This window comes from Macrobrachium nipponense, chromosome 6 (assembly GCF_015104395.2).
Source record: "Macrobrachium nipponense isolate FS-2020 chromosome 6, ASM1510439v2, whole genome shotgun sequence".
Taxonomy (NCBI): Eukaryota; Metazoa; Arthropoda; class Malacostraca; order Decapoda; family Palaemonidae; genus Macrobrachium; species Macrobrachium nipponense.
Window position 1 is genome coordinate 59,972,254 of NC_061108.1, and position 24,801 is coordinate 59,997,054.

Consider the following 24,801-nt stretch of genomic DNA (forward strand, 5'->3'; position numbering starts at 1 on the left):
CAGTGCTCGACTCGATCAGGGGGAACGATTTCATGCTTTCAGTGGACCTGAAGGACGCGTATTTTCAAATACCCATCCATCAGTCCTCCAGAAAGTACCTCCGCTCATCTTCGACGGGACGGTTGTACCAATTCAGGGCACTTTGTTTCGGTCTCTCAACCGCCCCACAGGTGTTCACGCGAGTGTTCACTTCTGGTGTCGGCTTGGGCCCATTCGAACGGGAATACTCTTCTGAGGTATCGACGATTGGCTGGTCCTGGCGAGCTCCCGCTCGCAGTTGCTACAGGACAAGAGATCGACTCCTCAAGTTTGTCGCGGATCTGGGGGATCGTGAATAAACTACGAGAAGTCCGATCTCGAACCCAAGCAGAAGATGAAGTACCATGGGGTATGCTGATAGGATACGGTAGCAGGGCAAGTCGTTTCCCGCAGGACTTGCGTATCAGCAAATTCAGGGAGGCAGCCCGCCGGTTCCTGTCGCGGCAGGAACAGGCAGCACAGCAATGGCAAGTCGTGATTCGGCCATCCCCCGGAGATGCTTCTGTTCTCAGACGCATCGGACGAGGGCTGGGGCGCACACCTGGAGGAGTTGCTGACTGCAGGTGTGTGGGACCATCACGAGAAGCACCTTCACATCAATGTCCTGGACTCAAGGCAGCGTTCAACGCTCTTCCAAGAGTTTCGGGGACGCTTGGTGGGACACTCAGTGGTGTTGATGTGCGACAACACCAAACAGTAGTGGCATATGTCAACAAGCATGGGGGGGCTAGTGTCTCTTCCGCTCCATCAGTTGACGGTGCAGGTGCACGAGTGGGCACGGCCTCACTCGATAGAGCTGTCAGCACGCTACATTCCAGGCAAGAGGAAGTGTAGTAGCGGACAAGCTCAGCCGTCGGGATCAGGTGATATGGGGACCGAATGGTCTACACCAAGATGTGGCGGAAAGGCTCTTCAACCTGTGGGGGCGGACCGGTCGTAGACCTGTTCACCACCCGGCCACAACAGGAAGATCCAGGTGTTCTTCTCGGCCGTGCCGGACCCATGGGCAGCTGCAGAGGACGCTCTCCAACACCCCTGGGACAACCTCTTCGCTTACGCCTTTCCTCCTTCTGTCTGATTCGGAAAAGTGATCAGTCGAGCGATGGTCACTCCCAATCTCAGAATGATCCTGGTGGCTCCCAAACGGCCTCAAGCCGTTTGGTGGTATACCGGACCTGTTGGCTTTCTTCTTGCAGACGCACCGAGAGAGCTACCCCAACTGGCACAAACCTTCTAGCCCAGCCACACGTAGAACGGTACCACCGCGCAGTCCAGTCCCTTCAACTTCACGGCTGGCTGTTATCCACCATCTCTTGCGAACGAGAGGCTTTTCTCGTAGCGCAGCAACAGAGATGGCTGGACACGTCAGACAGTCCTCTGCAGCTGTGTACCAGGGGAAGTGGGCCGCTCTTCTGTGGTTGGTGTCGTAGACAGGGTTTGTCTCCTCTCAGAGCACTCTTCAGCAGGTAGCGGATTTCGCTCGTGTTCTTCGCCGAGAGAAGCTCCTCTCAGTACCCACAGTTAAGGGATATAGAGCCGCTCTGGCTCTCGTCCTAAAACTGAGGGGACTGGACATCACGAATTCGTTCGAGATATCCTTGCTAATGAGAGCTTCGAAAGGTCTTGCCCACCCAGGGAACTCAGGCCCCCTGCGTGGGACGTGACTCGGTCCTTAGGAGTCTGACTCGAGCACCGTTCGAGCCACTCCGAGAGTCGTCAGACAGGGATCTGACCTCAAGACCCTCTTCTTGCTGGCCCTGGCATCGGCGAAGAGAAGTAGGGGGAACTACATGGCCTTTCTTATGATGTAAACATACCAGAGGCTGGGGATCTGTGACGCTCGATTTCGTCCCGAACTTCGTAGCTAAGACTCAGAATCCGTCGATCCCTGACGACAGGTTCGAGTCTTTCAACGATCCCCTCCCTGCTGGACTTTACAGATAACGATGCGGATGAGATGCTGCTTTGTCCTGTGAGGGCGCTACGGCGCTATCTGAAGAGAACTCGACATCTCAGGCCTGAGTGTCGACGCTCTTCGTTAGCACTGGGGTCACCAAGAAAGAAGTCTCCAAGAACACGCTTTCTTTCTGGCTACGTGAGGTGATCAGGAGAGCGTACGAAGCTGATGGTAGCGACGACATCCGTACGCTCCGCCCGAGAGCCACGAAGTCAGAGGTATCGGACCCTCCTTAGCGTTCCGTAAGAACTTCTCCGTGGCGCAGGTCCTGAAGGCAGGTGTCTGGGCCACCAGACCACCTTCACGTCCTTCTACCTTCGGGATATTGCCCACAAGTCCTTGGATACTTTTTCTGGACCTGTGGTGGCTGCTCAACACGTTGTGTAAGCTTACCCAGACACCCGAGCAGGCAGAACAGCATCGATTCCTGGTATGACTGGGAGAATGAATGCCGTGAATGAGAGAGTGTACTGGCTTCTCTTCACCATCTTTTTCTACCTCTACCTGTGGGCAGAGGGATACGGTCGTACCTTGCTGGAAGGAGTCAGATGCAGTAAGCTATTCAACAGAGCTCCATCCTATCTCTTTAACTAGAGATAGGGAGGTAAATATCCACCACTTTCTCCAACAAGGGGGAGAAGTGGAGAAGTGGAGCCAACATGAGACAAACCCATTACTTGCATTTGCTCATGTAAGGAAAAAGTTCTTACAATGCTGGTACGAAGAGATACGCTTGCCTCTCTCTTAGTACTCGGCCCAGAGGTCTGACCATTGATCCTGCGGTGCACACCCCGATCAATCGGACAGAGGCTTGGATCCCTCCCTCGCTCTTACGACCAGGGAGGCATTCCAGGGATGGACGAACACCAGTCTGTGCATCAAAAGACTCAGATTCCTCCCACCAAGAGTGAGTCTTCCTATTGTTAAAGGACCGAGGGTTTGTATTACGTATCGGAACAAATGACAATTTGTCGAAAATTGCATTTTTGTTTTTTCCTAACTATACAAACCTGAGGTCCTTTAACATAAAGTCCCTCCTCATGCCACCCTCACTCTGCGTATTTTGCATGGGCCAAAACAAAAGCAAAAGTGATTTGTTTACCTCCCAGTCGCGCGGCGCGCGACGATCGGACAAGCAGTTAACTACCGTTCTCCCCTTGTTCGAAGCTTACGACCGTTCCAGCTGCCGCTAGCTACTTCCTATTGTTAAAGGACCTCAGGTTTGTATAGTTAGTGAAAAATGCAATTTTCGACAAATTGTCATTTTTCGACCATTTCGGTCGAGTCAAAGTTGACTGAAGGTTGAAATTTTGGCATTTGGGCATCGTTATTTATATGAAAATATTCAAAAACCGATAAATAAAAGATTATAACCATGGGGTTGTTTTTGTGTATTGTACATGAAATTGCACACATTTTCATATATACTCTATGTAACGGCTAATATAAAATGGTGTAAAAATTACGTCAAAGTGACAAAATAATTTTTGAGATGTGTCGCTGATGCTTTTTAGTGCAAGAAGAAAGAAATTCGCGCATGCGCGCTTGGGTAACGCTTGTCAACAAAACAACAGTTCGTTCATGAAACTTACCTGGCAGATATATATATAGCTGTATTCTCCGACGTCTGACAGAATTTCAAAACTCCCGGCACACACAGTGGGCGGCCAGGTGGTTAGTACCCATTCCCGCCGCTGGGAGGCGGATATCAGGAACCATTCCCATTTTCTATTCAGATTTTTCTCTGTCGCCGGTCAGTAAACACCTGTTTACAGACCTCCGCCTAGGATTTTGAAACTTCTTGTGCTAACTTGAGTATTCTGATGACTTTGGTTTTGATTTGGCTTGTTGGCTTGGCATACGTGATAGTGGATTTGATTTGGATTTTGGCTTTGACTTTTCTTTGATTACGATGTCTGGATCTAGCTCTGCTAGCTTCAGGGTGTGTGAGGTGCAGGAATGTAAGGTGAGGTTACCGAAAGCTTCGGTAGACCCTCATTCGGTGTGCTCGAAATGTCGAAAGTCATGTATGTATGTTGAATGATAGATGCATCGAGTGTGAGCAATTGACTGAGGTTGAGTTGAAGGCATATGATTCTTACGTGAGAAAGCTTGAGCATGATAGAATCAGGAGGTCTTCCTCTAGAAGTGCTTCTGTGAATAGAAGTCAGGGTAGGATTGTATCTCCATTAAATCCTCCTGTAGATGTAATTCAACCTAATCCTGTTGTATTGCCACCGAACAATCAGGAAGTTCTACGGAAGGAAATGTATTATCTACGATTATGGAGTCGATTCTTGCCCTGGAATCGAAAGTGATTGCTCTACAATCAAATGTGTCTAAGTGCAATGATAGTGTTAGTGCATCTAGTGTTGTGGAGGGGGCGTCAGATCGGTCCCATAATGCCTCCAGGCCTAGGCCCCTGCCGGACTCCCAGGCCTTAGGGAGAGGGCAAGCCGAAAGCCGAAGGAGGGTTACGGGATCTAATAACCGGTCTGACGTCCCTTCGGCAGAATCTGAGGACGAATCTCAGGCTGCCAGGGTTCGTGCACGGGCACGGATCCTTAAAGATTGCTTCTCATCCTCCGAGGCTTCCTCTCCTCGCCGAGGTTGGGACTCTCGGAGGACCTCTCATGGGGAGAGCGGCAGGGGCGCAAGGTGCCGCACAGGCGGCCGTCGTCCTTGTCGCCTCTTAAGAGAGGTTTCAGAGAGGAGGACGCTTCACGTCCTTCTGATCAGTGTTTGGATTCTTCACCTGAATATTTTGAAGCTTTTCCACCGCAGAAAAGGAACAAGACTTCATCAGGGGAGGACTCGTTCGAGCGTCCAAGTCGCTCAAAATTTGTTCCTGAGTTGAAGGAAAGGGCATCCCCTCACCCATCTTCCTCTCACAGGATGAGTCCTTCTCCTGGTCGAGAATTTTCTCCATCAAGGGAAATGCTTTTAGAAATGCAAAAGCAGTTAGCTTCCTATTTTGAGAAGAAAGAGGCAGAACCTAGTCATCGGAGGAAGGATCGGTGGCTGCCTGTTAAGAGGACTAGGCAGTCCCCGGCTCCTTCTCCTCGTTTTTCGGCCTTTGAGTCTCCTCCTAGTAGCCGAATCATTCGAGAACGTGAATGCGTTCCTCATGAAAGGGCATCTAGGAGAGACGAATTTGACAGAGACGTGAGTTGCCGCACAGGCGGCCGGCGTCTTTGTCAAAAGGCCAAGAACGCTCAGAGATCCATGACAGAAGTTCACGGTTCGGTTGTGCGTTCCGCTTTGCATGACGATAATCAAGACGCTTTTAAAGGAGCGTCAGGTGGTGTTCAAACGTTCTGTGCATCGAAGTTCTCTTCAGGACGTTCGGGAAGAAGACGCTTCTTATGACGCTCGGCGTCTTAAGCAGCGAAGCGTTGCCAGGAACGCTCGAGCAGACGCTCAGGACGCGCAGACGTCTAGGCGCCAGCTCTTACATCGGGGACGCTCGCCAGGACGCTCGAGCTGACGCTTCTCAGGACGCGCGGCGTCTTACACATCAGGACGCTCGGCAGGACGCTTCTCAGGACGCGCGGCGTCTTACACATCAGGACGCTCGGCAGGACGCTTCTCATGACGCGCGGCGTCTTACACATCGGGACGCTCGCCAGGACGCTCGCCAGGACGCCTTGGAAGAATGTTTGAGTCTGAAGCGTCAAGATATTTCACAAGATATTAAAGTGTCGATGATAACAAGGAATCAACGATTGGTTACTTCGAACTCTTCTTCAATAAGAGGCACCCTCTTGCGAACAGGACCTCAAGGATTATCATCATCGCGATCTTTGAAGGACACTGATAATCGAGACAGAGATTCTTCTAGTGATGTGTGCCCTATGGATGATGACAAGCCAACAGCGTCAGCGGCTTCAGACTATAAGACGTTAACGAACCTTCTTAAGAACTTGTTCCCAGATAATTTTCAAGCGCCCGTTCCTTGCTCTCCCCCTTCACAATTAGCCTCATCGAAGGCCAGGAAGGCGCCTGGCTTCGTTAGAATGGCCACTTCGCTCTCTGCGAAGAGAGCGTTTAAGAGAATTCAGGATTGGATGGATTCAAGGAAGGCTAAAGGGAAGACTTCTTTTGCTCTTCCCCCATCTAGAGCTGAGTCGTATGAGAGCGGGGATCTGGTACGAAACGGGCGAGAAGAGGCAGGATTGAAGCGCCGTCTTCTTCTCAAGGCGATTTCGCAAATTTAGTGGACGCTCCGAGGAGGTCTTATTTATCATCGGCGAAGGTTTCTTGGACGATGTCAGAAACAGATCATCATCTCAAGGGAATATTTAAAACGCTGGAAGTGTTTAACTTCTTGGATTGGTGCTTGGGGGCCTTGGATTTACAATCTAGGAGTCAAGACTCTATTTCTTTGGAAGAGCTTTCAAGTGTGCTGGCTTTGATGGATAGAGCAGTAAGGGATGGCTCTGATGAATTAACATCTCATTTTGCTACCGGACTGCTAAAAAAGAGAGCTCTCTATTGCAGTTTTGCGGCGAAAGCGGTTTCTCCCGCGCAGAAAGCAGAATTATTGTTCGCCCCCTTCTGTACACATCTATTTCCGCAGTCCATGATTAAGGATCTGTCGGTTAATTTGCAGGAGAAAGCAACGCGGGACCTCTTGACTCAGTCTTCCAGACGCCCCCCTACTCCCAGGCTTCTACTTCAACCGCACAAGCCCCCAAGAAGAAATTTAAGCCCTTTCGTGGAGCACCTTCCTCTAGAGGTTTTTCAAGAGGAAGGGGGTCCTTTAGAGGCAAGACCTCTTCAATTAAGAGAGGAAAAAATTTACATTTCTGCCCTTCAGGCACCTGTAGGTGTGAGACTCACCTTGTTTGCTCAGGCATGGAGGATGATAGGTCAGACACCTGGTCCCTAGATGTGATCGAGAGAGGATACAAGATCCCTTTCCTCTCTGCGCCTCCTTTGAGCACGAAGCCGATAGACCTGTCGCCCGCATACCAGTCAGAGAAGCAACAGGTTTTGCGCGACCTTCTAGACCAAATGTTAGAAAAGAAAGCCGTAGAAGAAGTCCTGATGTTGGATTCCCCAGGCTTCTACAACAGGTTATTCCTGGTTCCGAAGCAGTCTGGGGGATGGAGACCTGTCCTAGACGTCAGCAGACTGAACCTTTTTGTAAGGAAGGAAAAATTCAGGATGGAAACATCTCAGTCTGTGTTAGGGGCCTTGAGACCAGGGGATTGGATGGTGTCATTGGACCTCCAAGACGCTTATTTCCACGTCCCGATTCATCCTCAATCAAGGAAATTCCTGAGGTTCGTCTTAAAAGGGCAGGTCTTCCAGTTCAGGGCTCTTGCTTTGGTTCTGAGTACGGCACCGATGGTTTTTACTTTCCTCATGCGGAATGTAGCAAAATGGCTTCACCTATCGAAGATAAGAGTCTCGCTCTACCTGGACGACTGGCTAATCAGGTCGTCTTCGGAGTCAAGGTGCCTGGAGGACCTTCAGACGACATTGCAGCTGACGAAGGCCCTGGGCCTAATAGTCAATTACGAGAAGTCCCATCTGATCCCCACGCAGTCCATCGTGTATCTGGATTCAGATGGATTCAGCGGCTTTTCAAGCTTTTCCATCAAAGGAACGTCAGCAGAAATGCTTAGAAAAAGTGTCAGCTTTCTTAGGGAAAGAAACATGCTCGGCAAAGGAATGGATGAGTCTGCTGGGAACCATTTCTTCGCTGGAGAAGTTTGTTTCCCTAGGGAGGTTGCACCTCAGGCCACTCCAGTTTTTTCTGGCAGAAAACTGGAAGGACAAACAGAATCTAGACTCGACTTTGGTGATCTCACAAGCGGTCAGGATCAACTGAAGTGGTGGCAAGATCAATCAAACTTTCGGAAGGACTGTCCCTCAACCTTTTGAGCCCCGACGTAGTGTTGTTCTCAGATGCCTCCATGGTGGGCTGGGGAGCAACACTAGGCAAGGAGGAAGTGTCAGGCCTCTGGAGAGGGGAACAGAAGTCCTGGCACATAAACTTAAAAGAGTTGGAGGCCATTCGGTTGGCTCTTCAATTCTTTGAAGAACAACTGGTGGGCCGAGTTGTCCAGATCAACTCTGACAAAACTACGGCTCTCGCGTACATCAAAAAGCAGGGGGGGACACACTCTCAATCACTGTTCATGGTAGCGAGAGACATCCTTCTATGGGCGAAAGCTCGAAGCATAGTGATCCTAACAAGGTTCATTTCAGGAATACAAATGTTCGAGCGGATCTTTTAAGCCGTCAACATCAGATGCTTCCCACGGAATGGACCCTACATCTAGAGGTTTGCCAAGAACTATGGAAGTTGTGGGGACGACCGCTAGTCGACCTCTTCGCAACCTCAAAAACGAAGAGGCTTCCGATTTATTGCTCTCCAGTTCTCGTCCCGGAAGCAATAGCGATAGATGCCATCCTATGGGACTGGACGGGGATGGACGTTAACGCCTTTTCCCCGTTCAAACTCTTAGGAGAGGTAATAAGGAAGTTTGCGGCGTCGCCAGGAGCGAGAATGACTCTGATCGCCCCCTTTTGGCCCTCAAGCGATTGGTTCACAGAGGTCATGTCTCTTCTGGTAGACTTCCCAAGAACCCAGAGAGAGTAGATCTTCTCAAACAGCCCCACTTCAAGAGGTACCACGGAAACCTCTCCACTCTGAGTCTGACTGCATTCAGACTATCAAGAAGTTGGCCAGAGCGAGAGGTTTTTCAAGACCAGTGGCGGAGGCTATTGCCAATGCGAGGAGAGCTTCCTATCGAGCGGTTTATCAATCGAAGTGGGCTGTCTTCAGGAGGTGGTGTAGGAAGAAAGGTATTTCCTCCTCCACGACCTCTGTGAACCAAATCGCTGATTTTTCTCCGCATTTGAGAAATGTGGACAGACTTGCAGTGCCGACAATAAAGGATATAAAAGTATGCTGTCAGCTGTCTTCCGTCACAGAGGGTTAGACCTGACAAATGATAAAGACCTTCACGATCTTTTGAGATCGTTTGAAACAATTAAAGTACCGCAACCGAAGGTCCCATCATGGAACCTTGACGTAGTTCTAAGGTTCTTGATGTCGGCTCCGTTTGAACCTCTACATGCTGCCTCGTTTGAAAGACACTACAAGGAAGGCTATTTTCCTAACTGCTCTTGCCACGGCAAAAAGGGTTAGTGAAATTCAAGCAATGAGTAAAGATGTGGGTTTCAGAGGACACAGTGCAGTGTGCTCCCTGAATCCTAATTTTCTTAGCTAGAATGAAAACCCATCTAACCCTGGCCGAAAACCTTTTGAAATCAAGGGGTTAGCAGAGTTCATCGGTCAAGAGCCAGAGAGAGTCCTGTGCCCTGTCAGGGCTCTCAAATTTTATTTGCAAAAGACTAAAGACTGTCGGGGTCCTTTCTGAAAATCTATGGTGCTCTGTTAAGAGACCCGGCTTTCCTATGTCGAAGAATGCACCGGCATTCTTTGACGAAGCACCATAAGGGAGGCCCATGCGTCCTGCCCAGATGGTGATTGAAACTTTTGAAAATAAAAGCCCATGAGGTGAGAGCTGTCGCAACCTCAATGGCATTTCAAAGAATATGGCACTCAGCGATATCATTAGTGCTACTTTTTGGCGAAGCAACTCTGTGTTCGCTTCACATTACCTGCGGGATGTGAAGACGGCATATGAGAACTGCGATTCGCTAGGACCATACATATCCGCAGAAATGTTATTGGGGGCAGGAAGCAGCACGAATCCTATCCTATAGAAAAGGGAAACAGTGAACCCTCGTTTATCGCGGTAGATAGGTTCCAAACCCGGCCGCGATAGCTGAAAATCCGCGAAGTAGGGACACCATATTTACGTATTTATTTAACATGTATATTCAGACTTTTATAACCTCACCTTTACGTAGTACTGTTAACAAACCACCCTTTAATGTACAGAACACTTAATGCATGTACTACAGTACCTAAACTAAAACAGGCACAAATATTAAAATGTTAGAATATTAAAGTATAAATAAATAAAGAGTTGTTACTGTACTCACCACGAAAGAAGTTGAAGAAAAACTTGAATGATGATGGCGATGAATTTGCTGACAGTAGAAATGATGATGATGAAGCTGATGATGTCTTCACTGTGCAGCCAATGATAGTTACGACGCTGACGCTTCCGACGCTCCGATGTTAACGATGCTTTAAAAAACGCATACGATGATAAAAAATCCTTATAGTTTAGCACAGTATATTAATAAAAATAAGTTTCTGGTTAGATTACAACAAAAATTTTGAGGTTATGATGATTTTCGACACTTTTTATGTCGTATTTTTCTATGTTTTTTAGTGACGCCTCATATTCAGAACTAGTTTCCGAGCGAATGAATACTAGCTTGGATGCGCAAAGTTTATAACAATCCAAAAGCGCAAATAATGAAAAGATCATTGCTTGTTTCTAATAATGATAACAAAACTAAATTTCTGGTTAGATTACAACGCAAATTCCAAGTATCAAAGAGAGGACATTACGTATTAAGTAATTTGATCAGAGAGAGAGAGAGAGAGAGGCTTCTTCCGACGCTCCGAGTTAATGACTTTTAAAAAAACGCCTACTATGATGAAAATCCGTTGAGGTTATGATGATTTTCGACACTTTTTATGTCGATATTTTTCTAATTTTTTTAGTGACGCCTCATATGCGGAAACTAGTTCCGATGCGAATGAATACTAGCTTGCGTTTCATTGTTCGATTTAATTTTACTACGTATACTGAATTATCGTAAGATCACATTCTCTTTTCGTGTTTTATTTCTTTCTGTACTGAATTATATGTCATATGTAATGCATTGAACCATCAGTAAGAGCAGATATTACTAATTATTAATGGAATTAACGAAATATTTGGGGTCTTCATATCCGCGGCTATTTTCGAAATTTCCGGAAAATCCGCGATATATTTCTTTTATAATATATCCATACGTAATGAAAAAAGTCTGCGAAGTCGTGAATCCGCGATGGTCGAACCGCGAAGTAGCGAGGGCTCGCTGTTAGGTGTGCTTTTGATTTATGGTGTTGGTTTATGGTTGAAGGGTTGGTCGCTTGAGGCGCTTTCCCTTTCTTTAGCCTAGAAGTTATGGGACTAACTTCGATAGGTTAGGTCAGGTGGTGGTTTTTAGCTTCGTTGCCCTCACAGTATGGTCAATATGGTCTAGTCACATTGTGGTCACGCTCCCGTTGACAGGATAACCTAGAATTCCCAGCTATATAGGTCACTACCTTGCTGGAGAGACTAGTAAAGCAGAAGCAGACTTGAGTGACAGTAATCACGAAGTCAGCTATGCTAACAGGTAAGGAACCAAGATGTCAATCATCTGCATGTAATTTGTTTCCTAAAATCCTTCTATTCTGTCCCTTCCCACCTCCAATGGTGGGATTCAGCTATATATATATCTGACAGGTAAGTTTCATGAACGAAATGTTATTGTCATGATACAATAAAGTTTGTTCATACTTACCTGGCAGATATATATAATTAAGTACCCACCCACCTCCCCTCAGGGGACAGTGGTATGAAAAATCTGAATAGAAAATGGGAATGGTTCCTGATATCCGCCTCCCAGCGGCGGGAATGGGTACTAACCACCTGGCCGCCCACTGCGTGTGCCGGGAGTTTTGAAATTCTGTCGGACGTTGGAGAATACAGCTATATATATATCTGCCAGGTAAGTATGAACAAACTTTATTGTATCATGACAATAACATGTTGATCCCTGAACTCCCAGCATCCCTCAAGGCGCGTCTCACCAGCCATTCAGCTCACTCTTGGACATAAAAGATGCCAGATTTCTCTTAATCATAGGTATCAAAATAGCATAATTGTAAACCTTTCGTCAGCCCCGGGGGCTGGGACCAGGGAGGCTTTCATATCTTGAATTTACAACATTCAAAAATTTAAATAAATCTTTGTTTATATTGTAAATTTTGGTGATAATGGCTTTTGATGATTATGCTTATTCTTTTCCATCAAATACTGATATAGAGACATATAATTATAGCGACAGTGACGATAGAAATATTGGTTTAAAAGTTAGTTTGCATATGTCCGTTTACATACACACACATGTACACCAATTCAGCCAATTAATAACTGCTGTATATATTTTGCAATTTTATTGGTGTTTCTTGAATAGAATAGCTAAGGAGTAATATTGTCATGAAGAAAATGTGAAATTATCTCAGAAAATATGGCATAAAGCATTCCAAAACTAAAATGGATTTTTTTAAAAGAACGTTTTCTTTCCAAAATACATTCTTTTTAAATATTAATTTTCTGGGCTCAGCTCGTGTCGCTGCGCGAAATATCCTTTAATCTATTATTTCTAGGGTAAATGTACTAACACATACCAGAGAATAAATAAATAAAGAAAAAGGTCAGTATACTGACTCGGTCACCCTCCCACCAGAGAGTGTCGGTATGAACACTATGGCGAGTGAGACCACTACCACGAGCCAAATGCCAATAGAATTCTCCCACTACAAAATCCCCCAAGAGGGGAGCCGACCCACAGAGTGGGCAGCACCTACTACTACTACTCCATCCCATGCTGCCGACTGCTGCGCCTCTGGTGGTCATCCTTTTCAGTTAGCGCACACGATACACACGTGCCATTTTCTTCTCTGTGTTTTTGTGCCCTTTCTTTTGGATTTTATTACAATGGAGCGTGCAGCCATCGCAGCAGCTAAGTTAAGTACTCAGTGTTTATTGCTATTTGGTTTTTTCCGGCCCTGAGCACGTATTTGCCGTTTTTTAGGTATAAATACGATCTCTAGGTCGGAAGCATGGCAGCATGGTTCTGCCTCGTGATGGGTCCGTTCTGGGTCGCCCATACCCAGAGCATCCCCTGTCTTTGTACGCTCTATTTTATTATCCGCTTTGTTTAGTAAGGTCTACACGGTTTTGTCATGCATGCATGTCTTTTACCTTATGTAGGCTCTTCTATCCAGACCCTAGCCACGGCTCTTAGTATCGGCCTCGGCTAGCTTTGAGTGGTAGCCTTGCCTTCGGGTTAGTCGTACACTCCTGGATTTTTTCTCCTACTATTTTGTTTTCTTTCTTTCATTTTATTGTTCATTTTATTATCTATGTGATGTTGTTAGGTTAGTTAGGCGTCTGGCTCGCTTAGCCTAGATCACGGCCTATTGGGCCTTTATGTTACCGCTGGTCAGCTCGGTTGCTTCCCGATAGCATCTCGCTGATTGGTTGGTTATGTTTTAGGCTTAGTTGTTGTTCTTATCGCCCCGTGGTCACTCGGTGATCACGAGGCAGCCAGACGCCTGTCCAGTCACCTTTCCCCCCTCCCGCTCTTCCATAGAGTCGGGGGGGGTGGCTAGGCCTGCCCATGCTCTTGGCTCCGCATACCCGAGCCTGCCTCCCTCTCTCCCCCCAGGCGGAGGGGGTAGAGGGACGGGACAGACCCAGACTGGACTCGACCTCTCCGGCTCTCGGTCCGGTCGGATGGTAAGGTGGGGGGACTGGCCTTTCCCCCTCTCCGTTTACTACTTCGTCGCTCCGTTACTAGCCCGAGTCTGTATGCCCCGCTCTTTCCCTTTCCACCTTACTAGGGCTCCTTTACCACCGGAGGCCTGGCATCTAGCGGAAAGGTGCTAAGTCTACCCCACGGGGGGTGGTGGAACCGGAATACTAAAGTCGGTCCCTTCTAACCTCTCCGTTTCACTGAGTTATCACTCCGCCACGCACTGGACTAGTCCGGTACGTTTCGAGCTTTTAGGTTTAAAATGTTTAGTTTATTTTAAGTACCTTAAACCATTCCCCCTCCCTTCTTTTTCACCGGATACCTCCGGGGTTATAGCCTATTCAGGCTAGTAAGGGAGGGGCTATGCCAGAATTTTTTCCGAGCTCCGGCATGCAACGGAGTTCTTCTGTCCTTTAGCCTGTAAGTGATATTCTTTAAGATACTCATGTGTCTTTCCACTTACAGACCACCAACTGTGAGCATCCGGGATGCGCCGCCACACTTCAGGGACCCGTGTGGACACGAAGTTTGCCGTCCCATGCTCCATGCGCGACTCCGCACGGGGACATCCAGTCTGGTACCATGAGACGTGTACCATATGTTACGATCTGGTGAGCCAGCTTTTAGACGGGGTGAGTATTCCATCTCCGGTAGCTGGTCCGCATCTGTTTTAGTGCTTAAGTTTGCATCGATCATTCTAACTTAAGGAATTCAAGGGGTCTTATAGCCCCTATAAGTTTAAGTTATACTTAAGTTATCTTTAGTTTTAAGTTATTCTTAAATCTAATCGATACCCTCTCTTCCAGGCGCGGCAGTGAGGGATACCGCACTGGCCATGCGGGCCTGGGTCGGCGGTTTCGGGGAAGAACGCCGCCAAGGGTATGCCCTACATCCTGGAGAAAAGGTTGGCTCGGTACTAATCTTCCCCGGAGGCAAGGCGACAGGATACGTCGACCCAGCAGAGGCTGCCCCGACTATCGCCTTCATCCAGCAGCAGCTGGCTGCCTCATTGACTGACCAAGGCCAGGATATCTCCTCGGAAGTCGCGACGTTGGATATTAATGTAGAACCTATGGTAGGTGTAGACGACCTGTTGGTCGAGGTAGGTAAGGTGGACACCCAAGGGATACCCTTGGGTGTTAACTGTTTCTTCTACTCCTGCAACCACCCTCCATCCTTCCAAGGCTTTACGGGTGATGAATTGTATACTCCTCCTGACGCTTCGGTTAGGCCCAAGGTCAAGGGTCAAGCAGTGAAAATCCTTGACAAAGACGTCGTCGTCGTCTAAGAAGACGGCTTCGGCGTCATCTCCTCTCGTAAGTCTCCGGCTAGGAATCCCGGAGCAGACAGGTCTAAAGCTTCTGGGTCCGGCTCTAAGTCCTCGAGGAGTAAATCCTCCAGAGAGAGATCTCACACTCCGGCAGAGTCGTCAGTTCCGCTACCCTTGGCGTTCCAATTCAGAGCCACCCCTCCACCTCCGCAGCAGCTCCGGCTTTGGACTCCAATGCTGGCCTGTTACAACAGGTGGGCGACCTGGTTGGGTCTCTAAAGAGTAGCATGGAACAAATGATCTCTCGGTTGTCGGATAGGATTACTTCTCAAGACTCCATTATAGCCGGACTGAGCCAAGCTCCTCTAGCCTCTCCTCCACCTTTCAATGCAGGTGGAGCCCAGCTTCCCCCGTATGACTCTCTACCTCCGTTCTCGATGAACAACCCGTGGAGAGTAGCGTCATACGCCCCCTTCCAAGACGGACTCATTTCTATACCGGAATTTGGAACTCGAAGGATAGAGGACTTCGAGTTCTACCCGGAAGACCTTCAGCCTCCGTTCATCGGCTACGCAAGGCTCACCGCCTCAGCATGATTCGAGATGATAGGGTACCAAAGGAGACAGTCCTCTATTCACGTGACCAGGCTCAGAGAGAATGGCTCAGGTGTTTAGAGGACATGGATTGTTCTAATACGAAAATCCAACCTTTCAAGAGTCCCTTTACGATCTTCACGATGGATGAGAGTACCCCGCTCCCTTTCCTGACAAAGATCGCGACGTCGACCATTCCAGCGGCCCAGAAGGGGGACCCCATGCCTCAACTGAAGGAAGCAGATCCTACATCTCCGTTACTTCCTTCAGCCGGAGAATTATGGGAAGACTTACCGAACACCTTCTCAGCTGGCAAACTCAAACCGGACTGTGCTATGGAGCAGTTTGGTGAAAAGCTACCCAGGCTTCCAGATAGCCTTATTCAGGCTGAATTTGACGCTAAATCGCGATTAGCCAGATCGATTAATTCTATGGCTATGACCGAGGTGGCCACCATAGCCTATGGTTCAGAGCCGCTTTTCAAACTGATGACCAAATCCCTGACTCAAACGGTACAGTCGGATATGTTTGAGTTTGCCACTGCTAGGACGAATTGCAGGAAGCATGTCCTACAAGAAGCAACTATCCGGCACGAGCCGAATAGGTTACTCTCGTCGAGCATCTGGGGAGCAGATCTCTTCCCAGAAGCGATGGTGAAGGAAGTCCAGTCAGAGGCTACGAGGTTGAACCAGAGCCTTAAGGACCGTTGGGGCCTTACGGCTAAGAGGAGACAAGATCCTGCAGCTAGAGGTAAAGGGCAAAGGAAACCCAGGCGTTTCCAGCCCTACCAGAAAAAGCAGCCACGCTTTTCTCAGCAAGTTCCGGCGGTTCCCTTAGTGCAAACAGCCCAGCCTTCCACTTCAAAGGCTCAATCACAGCCAATTTACGTGATCTCCCCTCAGCCTCAGCCCTCCACCTCTTATGCCATCTCTCCAGCTTACAATCAAGCCTTTGAGAGTCAATCTTCACAGAAGTATGACCGCTCGGGTAAGGGAGGCAGAGGTAAGCGTTCCTTTCGTGGGAGAGGATCGGGAGGTCCCTTTAATAGGGGAAAAAAAAACACTTCAGAGGAGGCCCGAGGAGGTTACCAGATCCAATGAAGAACTTCAGGTAGGAGGGAGGCTGTTTCACTTTCGCCACCGGTGGAACTTCAGCAAGTGGCTCAGAGCATTGTCTCAAAAGGCCTGGGTTGGAGCTGGTTTAACGAACCCACCTCCATCCAGGCCTTTCCGTCAACTTCCTTCCAAAAGAACTGACGGAGTATGCGGAGGATCTCCTTCAGAAAGGAGCTATAGCGAGAGTCAAAAGGTTAAAGTTTCAAGGTCGCTTGTTCAGCGTGCCAAAGAAAGGCTCACAAAAAAGAAGAGTAATCTTTAGACTTGTCCGCTTAAACTTAGCCATTCGCTGCGACAAGTTCAAGATGCTCACGATCTCGCAGGTGCGGACCTTACTTCCCCGTGGGGCCGTCACCACCTCTATCGATCTTACAGACGCTTACTATCATATCCCCCCCCCCCTATTGCAAGACACTTCCGTCCTTATCTAGGCTTCAAGATAGGAGACCAGACATTCTCCTTCAAGGTAGTTCCTTTTGGGCTCAACGTAGCACCAGAGTTTACGAAGCTGGCGGAAGTAGTTGTTCAACAACTCAGATCGCAAGGGGTTATGGTAGTAGCGTATCTCGACGATTGGTTGATCTGGGCTTCAACAGTCGAGGAATGCAACAAAGCAACACTGAAAGTGATTCAGTTCCTGGAATATCTAGGCTTCAAGATAAACAGGACCAAATCAAGACTCACTCCAGAGTCAAACTTTCAGTGGCTAGGCATTCAATGGAATCTATCCTCCCATACTCTGTCGATTCCATCGTCCAAGAGGAAGGAAATAGCAAAGTCAGTCAAACAATTTCTGAGTCACAAACTGGCTTCAAGAAGATCTCAGGAAAGGATCCTGGGTTCTCTCCAGTTTGCATCAGTGACGAACATCCTAATGAAAGCCAAACTGAAAGACCTAACCAGAATTTGGCGCTCACGAGCAAATATCAGGTCCAGGGACAGATTGTCCTCAGTCCCTCTGATTCTAAAGAATCGACTTCGGCCGTGGGCGAAAGTCAAGAACCTATCGGTGTCAGTGCCCCTTCAGTTTCCTCCTCCAGGGATCACTATCCACACAGACGCTTCATTAAGCGGTTGGGGAGGATATTCCCAGTTCAAAAAGGTTCAGGGAACGTGGTCACCTCAGTTCCGTCAGTTCATATAAACGTACTGGAGGCAATGGCACTGTTCTTGACTCTAAAAAGGTTACGTCCGCCAAGGTACTCCCACATAAAAAACTAGTCCTGGACAGCGCAGTGGTTAGTACATTGTATAAACAGAGGAGGCTCCAAGTCACGTCATCTAAATCATGTCATGGTAGCCATATTCTCCCTGGCGGACAAGTTCAGTTGGCATCTCTCCTCCACCCATATAGCTGGAGTGAGAAACGTCATAGCAGATGCTCTATCCCGATCAGTACCTCTAGAGTCGGAATGGTCACTGGACAACAGTTCGTTCCAATGGATTCTTCAGAGGGTTCCAGGTCTACAGGTGGATCTCTTCGCATCCCAAGCGAACCACAAACTTCCGTGTTATGTGGCCCCCAACCTGGACCCTCTGGCCTATGCCACGGACGCCCTGGCTCTAGATTGGAACAACTGGGAGAAGATTTATGTCTTTCCTCCGGTGAATCTTCTCATGAAAGTGTTAAACAAACTCAGGACATTCAAGGGTCAAGTGGCTCTAGTAGCCCCAGACTGGCCGAAGAGCAATTGGTACCCTCTCATCCTGGAACTGGGTCTCCGCCCTCTTCGGATCCCCAATCCCAAGCTCTCCCAGTCAGTACAAACGAAGACTGTGTTCGCTTCCTCAGGGATTCTCAAAACCCTAACTTTATGGATTTCATGAAGTTTGCAGCGAAAAGGGATGCGAATATTGACCCTCAGAATATTCTCTTCTTGGAATCAGATAAGAGAGATTCAACTTTGAGACAGTATGATGCTGCTGTCAAAAAGTTAGCAACCTTCCTGAAAGAATCAGATATTAAGATCATGACAATCAATTCAGCTATATCCTTTTTCAGATCCTTATTGAAAAAGGCTTAGCAGCTAGCACAATTACGACAAACAAGTCAGCCTTGAAAAAGATTTTTCAATTTGGGTTGAACATAGACTTGACAGATTCCTACTTCTCGTCTATTCCCAAGGCCTGTGCTAGACTTAGACCTTCTGTAAGGCCTACGTCAGTATCTTGGTTCTTAAACGATGTTCTAAAACTGGCTTCAGAAACCAATAATGACACATGCTCATTTATAATGCTTTTAAGAAAAACCCTATTTTTATTAAGTTTGGCCTCAGGAGCTAGAATTTCAGAACTGTCGGCTTTATCCAGAGATCCGGATCATATTCAGTTCCTTCCCACAGGGGAAGTGCTACTTTCACCGGAACGTAGCTTTTTAGCTAAGAATGAAGATCCTTTGATGAGGTGGGAACCATGGAAGGTACTACCCCTTCCACAAGATATATCTCTTTGCCCAGTTTCAACTTTACGAGCCTTTCTATCTAGGACCTCCTCATCCTCATCGGGTCCTCTCTTTAGGAGAGAAAAAGGTGGTATTTTATCTATTAAAGGCATCAGGCAACAAATCCTGTACTTCATTAAACAAGCCAATCCTGACTCTTTTCCAAAAGCACATGATGTCAGGGCAGTAGCCACCTCAATTAACTATTTCCAACATATGAACTTCGATGAGTTGAAAAAGTATACTGGATGGAAATCACCGACAGTGTTCAAACGTCATTACTTAAAGTCCTTGGAAGCCCTGAAATTTTCAGCAGTTGCAGCGGGTAACATAGTTTCCCCTGACTCTGACTAATCCTTAGTAGAAGATTCAGTCCTCCTTTCTACCTGCCTCACCCAACAGTTCGTCTATTCCTGCCTTGTTCATTTACGATCACCTTGTGTCTTAGCTGCTTTGATGATGTTATAGTGGGTGTCCCTTATTTTTTTTGCTAGGGACACTCACAGTTGTGATGATTACTGATCTCATGGATGTTATCTCCTTATTTTTATGCTAGGAGATACATCTTATTATAATGGTTACGGGTTTTGTATATTAAGTCATATACATTCTCTTATATTTTATTATTGTTGAGTTTGTTTTGTTCAACTTTTATATTAATTGCTTTGGATTGTTTTGATACATAAGCTTTACACAGATACCATTGTTGTACATATATGTTATTTCTCCTGTATATATGTATATTACCTTAAGTTAAGAAATATTATTAGCATTAAGTATAATTAAGTAATATTTCTATTTGTATCACTGTGTATATGTATCTTTATTAGCAATTATATTGATTTATTTTTATTTTATCTTTTATTTGAGACCCTTTATATTTTGTTGATTTTCTTTACAATCTTGTGCTATTTCTCTGGTACGATTTCGCGCAGCGACACGAGCTGAGCCCAGAAAAGGGATTTTGACGTAAGGAAAAATCTATTTCTGGGCGATTGCAATCGTGTCGCCAGCGAAATCCCGCCCCCTCCCACCCATCCCATCGCCAAGATTGTCTGCTAACTTCAGGATGGCCACCAGAGGCGCAGCAGTCGGCAGCATGGGATGGAGTAGTAGTAGAGGTGCTGCCCACTCTGTGGGTCGGCTACCCCTCTTGGGGGATTTTTGTAGTGAGAATTCATGGCATTTGGTCGTGGTAGTGGTCTCACTCGCCATAGTGTTCATACCGACACTCTCTGGGAGGGTGAGCGAGTCAGTTATACTGACCTTTTTCTTTATTTATTTATTCTCTGGTATGTGTTAGTACATTTACCCTAGAAATAATAGATTAAAGGATATTTCGCTGGCGACACGAGCCAATCGCCCAGAAATAGATTTTTCCTTACGTCAAAATCCCTTTTATAAATATCTTGTATTTCATATTTTTTTATTAATCTGCTAAACAAGGAGAATACAATCATGTATAACATTAGGTGATAAGTTAAAAAATGAGCAAGAAAATATTGGTTTTATTACTGATGTTGCTAATGCATAATATTGCCGTCGTCCTTTGGTAGCAACCCCCTAGCACCTCTTAGGTTAAGGTAGCCTTCTTGTCAGATTACAAAGCACCATCTTCTTCATGACAAAAGGTGGGAGCTTTCTTAGTCCTTTTGTCCTCCATGCCAAGTTGTGGCTAGGAACTGAGGAAAGGGGAAGAAGGGAGCTGGTTGCTGAACATGGAGATCCTCTTTCTTCTCTGCAATGAGTAGGGGGTTGCCTGTCACACCATTTGGCAAAGTGATAGGAATGAAGGGGAACCCTAGGAATTATCAGTCTAATAGGATGGATACAGGATTTGCTCAAGGACTGTTATCCTCTCTTCTTGCACTGTCAGCAGAATTAGAAGCTTTGAAGCAGAAAGGGTGATTGAGCTCTCCCCACTGTGACTGGATGGTTTGCATTTTTTTTTTTTTTTTTTTTATTTTTTTTTTTTTTTTTTTGAGATAGAAACAGCATGTTTGGTGCAGGTATTTATAATGGAGGTTGATCACATGCTTTTGATAAACCTGAAGGATGGTCATTCTTTCAAGTACCCATGTACCCAGACTCAGAGGATCCTACGCCTTGTCTGCAAAGGGGCTGTGTTCCATTTCCGACTGTGCTTTGGACTGTTGATGGCCCTTCTGGTGTTCATGTAGATGTTCACCTTTGTATCAGCTTGTGCTCATTTGAGAGATATTTGTTCGCTCTGATATCTAGATATTTGGGTTTTACCAGCATCCTGCAGTTGCTTCAGGATAAATAATCACCCTCTCACTTTTTCCCACAAGTTAGGGATCACAGTTAACTGGGGGAGGTCATATCTCATACCCAAGCAGCAGGCAAAGTATGATCATGGCCTGTTCATAGATTGAGAAGTGATGAGAACCTTGATATCGGCCCCCCAAGTGAGGAAGTTCAAAAGAGATACAGTGCAGTTCATGACCCTACAGGAACAACCAATTTGGCTTTGGCATGTCAATAATTATCCATCATCCTTGGAGGAGCTAGTGGCTCAAGGTCAAAGCCACCTTGGCTCGATTTAGTAGCAACTGAAGCTGCATTGATCAGCTTGTCGTTGGTGGTTACCTGGATTAGAGGCTGGAATGTAGCTAACTTAATACCACAGGAAAGAAAGTGCAAGAAGGAGGTGTCCAGGAACACACTTTCTTTCTGGCTTTGTAAGGTGATCAGTTGTGTGTATGAATCCTCTGAGGAGAGAGATGCCCTCCCTACTCTCTTGAGAGCACTAAAGGTCAGGGGCATGGGGCCATCCCTGACTTTTAGGAAGAACTCGGTGTTTCATGTAATTAGTGCAGGTTTCTTCCTTAGAAAAACTACCTTAACCTTATTCTAGCGGAGGGATCTCACCCACAATTATTTATATACATAACCTTCTTCTCTAAGCGGTTTGTGATGTCTACTCAAGTTGTGTAGGTGCCCAAGCAACCACTGAACAGAAAAGTATCTCTTTGAGTACTTATCCCAAGTGTGAGTCTGGAAGTATGAATGCAGTGTCTGGGCTGGCAATCTTCCCTCTGTTTCTTTTCAAGAGCAGTGGTTTGACCAACTTTCCTGCTGGATTTGGACAAAATAAAAGTAACTATATGCCAAGCATCTAATCTTAGTTTAGCTCCTCTGCCCTCTCTCTTATAATGAAGGGGGGAGGGGGAAGATACCATAAGTCATTCTTAACCCATTGCTTGATAATAACTAGTAGTTAGCTGCTTTTTGATTCAGGTCATCGTAGGGGGATGTCATAGTTTCTTGAAAATTTTCTGTATTCTAGTACCCTCCTGTTTTGCAGGGTTACTTTAGCCTGAGGCCCTGCTACTCTTTTTAACCCCATTTACCAGACCCACACAGTAGAAGGGTACAGGAGTCATTATATACTCTGCTTGCATGTTCCCAATTATATACTCTGCTTGCATGTGAAGCTGGGAACATGTCTTATCTGGGTGGATTCAACTGTAGTCAGTTGCAGAGATGACCTTGCACCTAAGGAGTAAGTCTCCTTTTTAAATGGCAGTGGTTTGCCATTCTACAGGAACAACTAAAATTTTTTTAAGGTAATCTATTTTTTCTATGTATACAAACCAAAGCTTTTTATAGATTAAACCTACTTCAGCTGCCACACTTTATCCCTTTAGCAAAAGGAAAAGTAAGTGGTGATATAAGGCAAGTCAGGGTATTCCCCCTTCACCTCCATACTCACCAGTTAATAAATAACCTTGTTACCAAGTTCAGTGACAGCTTCAGCTTGTACTGAAGGATATTCCGCATTTAGTTTTTATTTTAAGTACACTTAATATTAGTATATGACTATTTCCTTTGTTTCTGATTTCAGGTAGATGTATATAACTTGGCTGCTCGACCCATTGTTGAGAATGTACTGGAAGGATACAATGGCACCATTTTTGCCTATGGACAGACTGGTACTGGAAAAACGTTCACAATGGAGGGAGTAAGATCAGTGCCAGAACTTAAGGGCATCATTCCTAATTCTTTTGCTCATATATTTGGACATATTGCCAAAGCAGAAGAAGATAAAAAGTAAGTTGCCTAAGCTGCATGCATTGTGTCAAGTATAGTAAAATGGTAATCCTAGTAATTCCTTATGAATTCAAATCATTATTTTTATATAAGTAACTTACCAAGTATGTAATTGCGATACCATTAGTTCCTAACTTTAACCGCAGCTTAAATTTAAAAATTCGCATGAGCCCTTCATTGTTTTGGTGTAGGTAACTGACCCTGTCCACTATCAGGGAAGAATACAGCACAGCTCAGGAGCTCAATTCGTTCCTGCCACTCATTGAATGAACGTCTGTTGTTGGGTAGCTTTTATGTTGGTTTCACCGGTTGGTTGCAGAATTTGCTGACCTTTGGTAAAGTATTCCTTTTAATTTTTTTTTTCTTTTTTTTTTCTTTTTTTTTCTTTTTTTTTTTGGTAGCACTAATTTTCTTATCTTAGCTAGCTTTTTTTTTTACTTGTCCCAATTGTGACTTGATATGTCAGACTCCAGTTCTTGTACTTTTCTGCAAGACCTTTCTGATTCTGCTAAGTATGACAAGCATACAGTGTGTAGCTCTTGCAGAGGACTGGGATCAGGGGAGGTGGAAAACTTTGCATTCTCATTTAGCAAAACTGAAAAAAGAGAGAGGAAGGTGGCTGCTAAAGCCAAGGTTAGGATATCTCATTCTCCTGATGTACATGTCCCGTCAATTCTTGTGACTGCCTTTTCTGCTATCAAAAGTCCTACTCTTCCATCAGCTCCATTACCTGGCTCCCTAACTCCTGAGCTCAATGCCATTGCTAGTCTTGAAGCCAGAGTAGACAAGAAATTTGGCTTCCTAGTGGATATCGTAACCCAGCGTGGTGCATCTGTTAAGATCAAAATGGATCAGTTAAGTGCAGGTAATATTGGTGCAAGTGTTGTGTCAGTGGAGGAGGTGATTATTCTTCTGACAATACTAGACTTAGGTCCCTGCCAGACCACCTCAACCCTGGGAGGAGGCAAAACAAAGATCCTAGGGAGGTCGTTGGGGTTTGTCCACGTGTAGTTGCTCCCTCAACCAAGCCTGTACACTCCCAGGACTCTGTGGTCAGCTACTGGAAAGGTGTTGAGGTGGAGGTGCATGCATTATCATCCAGTGGCTCAGATTCCAACTTGAGCAGAAGATGAATTTGATATTTCCCAAGTTTTTCAGGCCATTTCACACTTCCCCTCTTTCTTGTAAGAACGCCAGAGATCTGGACTGTAGTTCTTAACCTTCTTGTAGTTTCTAGGATCAGAAAAGTACCCCAAGCACCTCAGTGGCGTGATTGGTATGGTCTTGGCCTGCCACCTTGGTGGACACGAGTTCAATTCTTGGGCATTCCATAAGGTGTGAGAGATATGTATTTCTGGTGATAGAAGTTCACTCTCGATGTGGTTTGGAAGTCACTTAAAGCCGTTGGTCCTGTTGCTGAATAACCACTGGTTCCATGCAACATAGAAACACCGTACAAACAAACAAACAGAAAAGCACCCCTACATCTCTGACTACTTGTCTCCTAATACCCTTACATCACCTGACTACTTGTCTCCTATGACTGACTGCTCGGCAGTCAGTAACAGGAGACAAGTTGTCAGTGATAGTCAAGTGCCCAGTCAGTTCTGTATGTATGGTAGATCCCAAGTGCAAAAGGGGAGCCAAGTGTACAGTGTGAGTCGAGAGCTCCGAGCTTGCATTGACACCAAAGCATTCTATTTCCGATCATTCGCTTGGTATACTAAGCTCTCCTTTTCTAAGAAATGATCTGTGTTAGATCAGCAATTTATCTGAATGTTCTTTTCTGGTCAGAAGGTTCT

General features: G+C 46.2%; 1 protein-coding gene across 1 annotated transcript in view; it reads left to right on the forward strand.

The window, feature by feature from the left end:
• LOC135216534 (kinesin-like protein KIF3A) overlaps positions 1 to 23,003 on the forward strand; it is a gene marked incomplete at its 5' end in the record, with an annotated part of 37,944 nt that extends 14,941 nt beyond the window's left edge. The window contains one exon of the mRNA XM_064251909.1: positions 22,794 to 23,003. Within this exon, the coding sequence (XP_064107979.1) occupies positions 22,794 to 23,003 (210 nt within the window). The remainder of the gene's footprint in view (positions 1 to 22,793) is intronic.
• Positions 23,004 to 24,801: the final 1,798 nt, after the last annotated feature.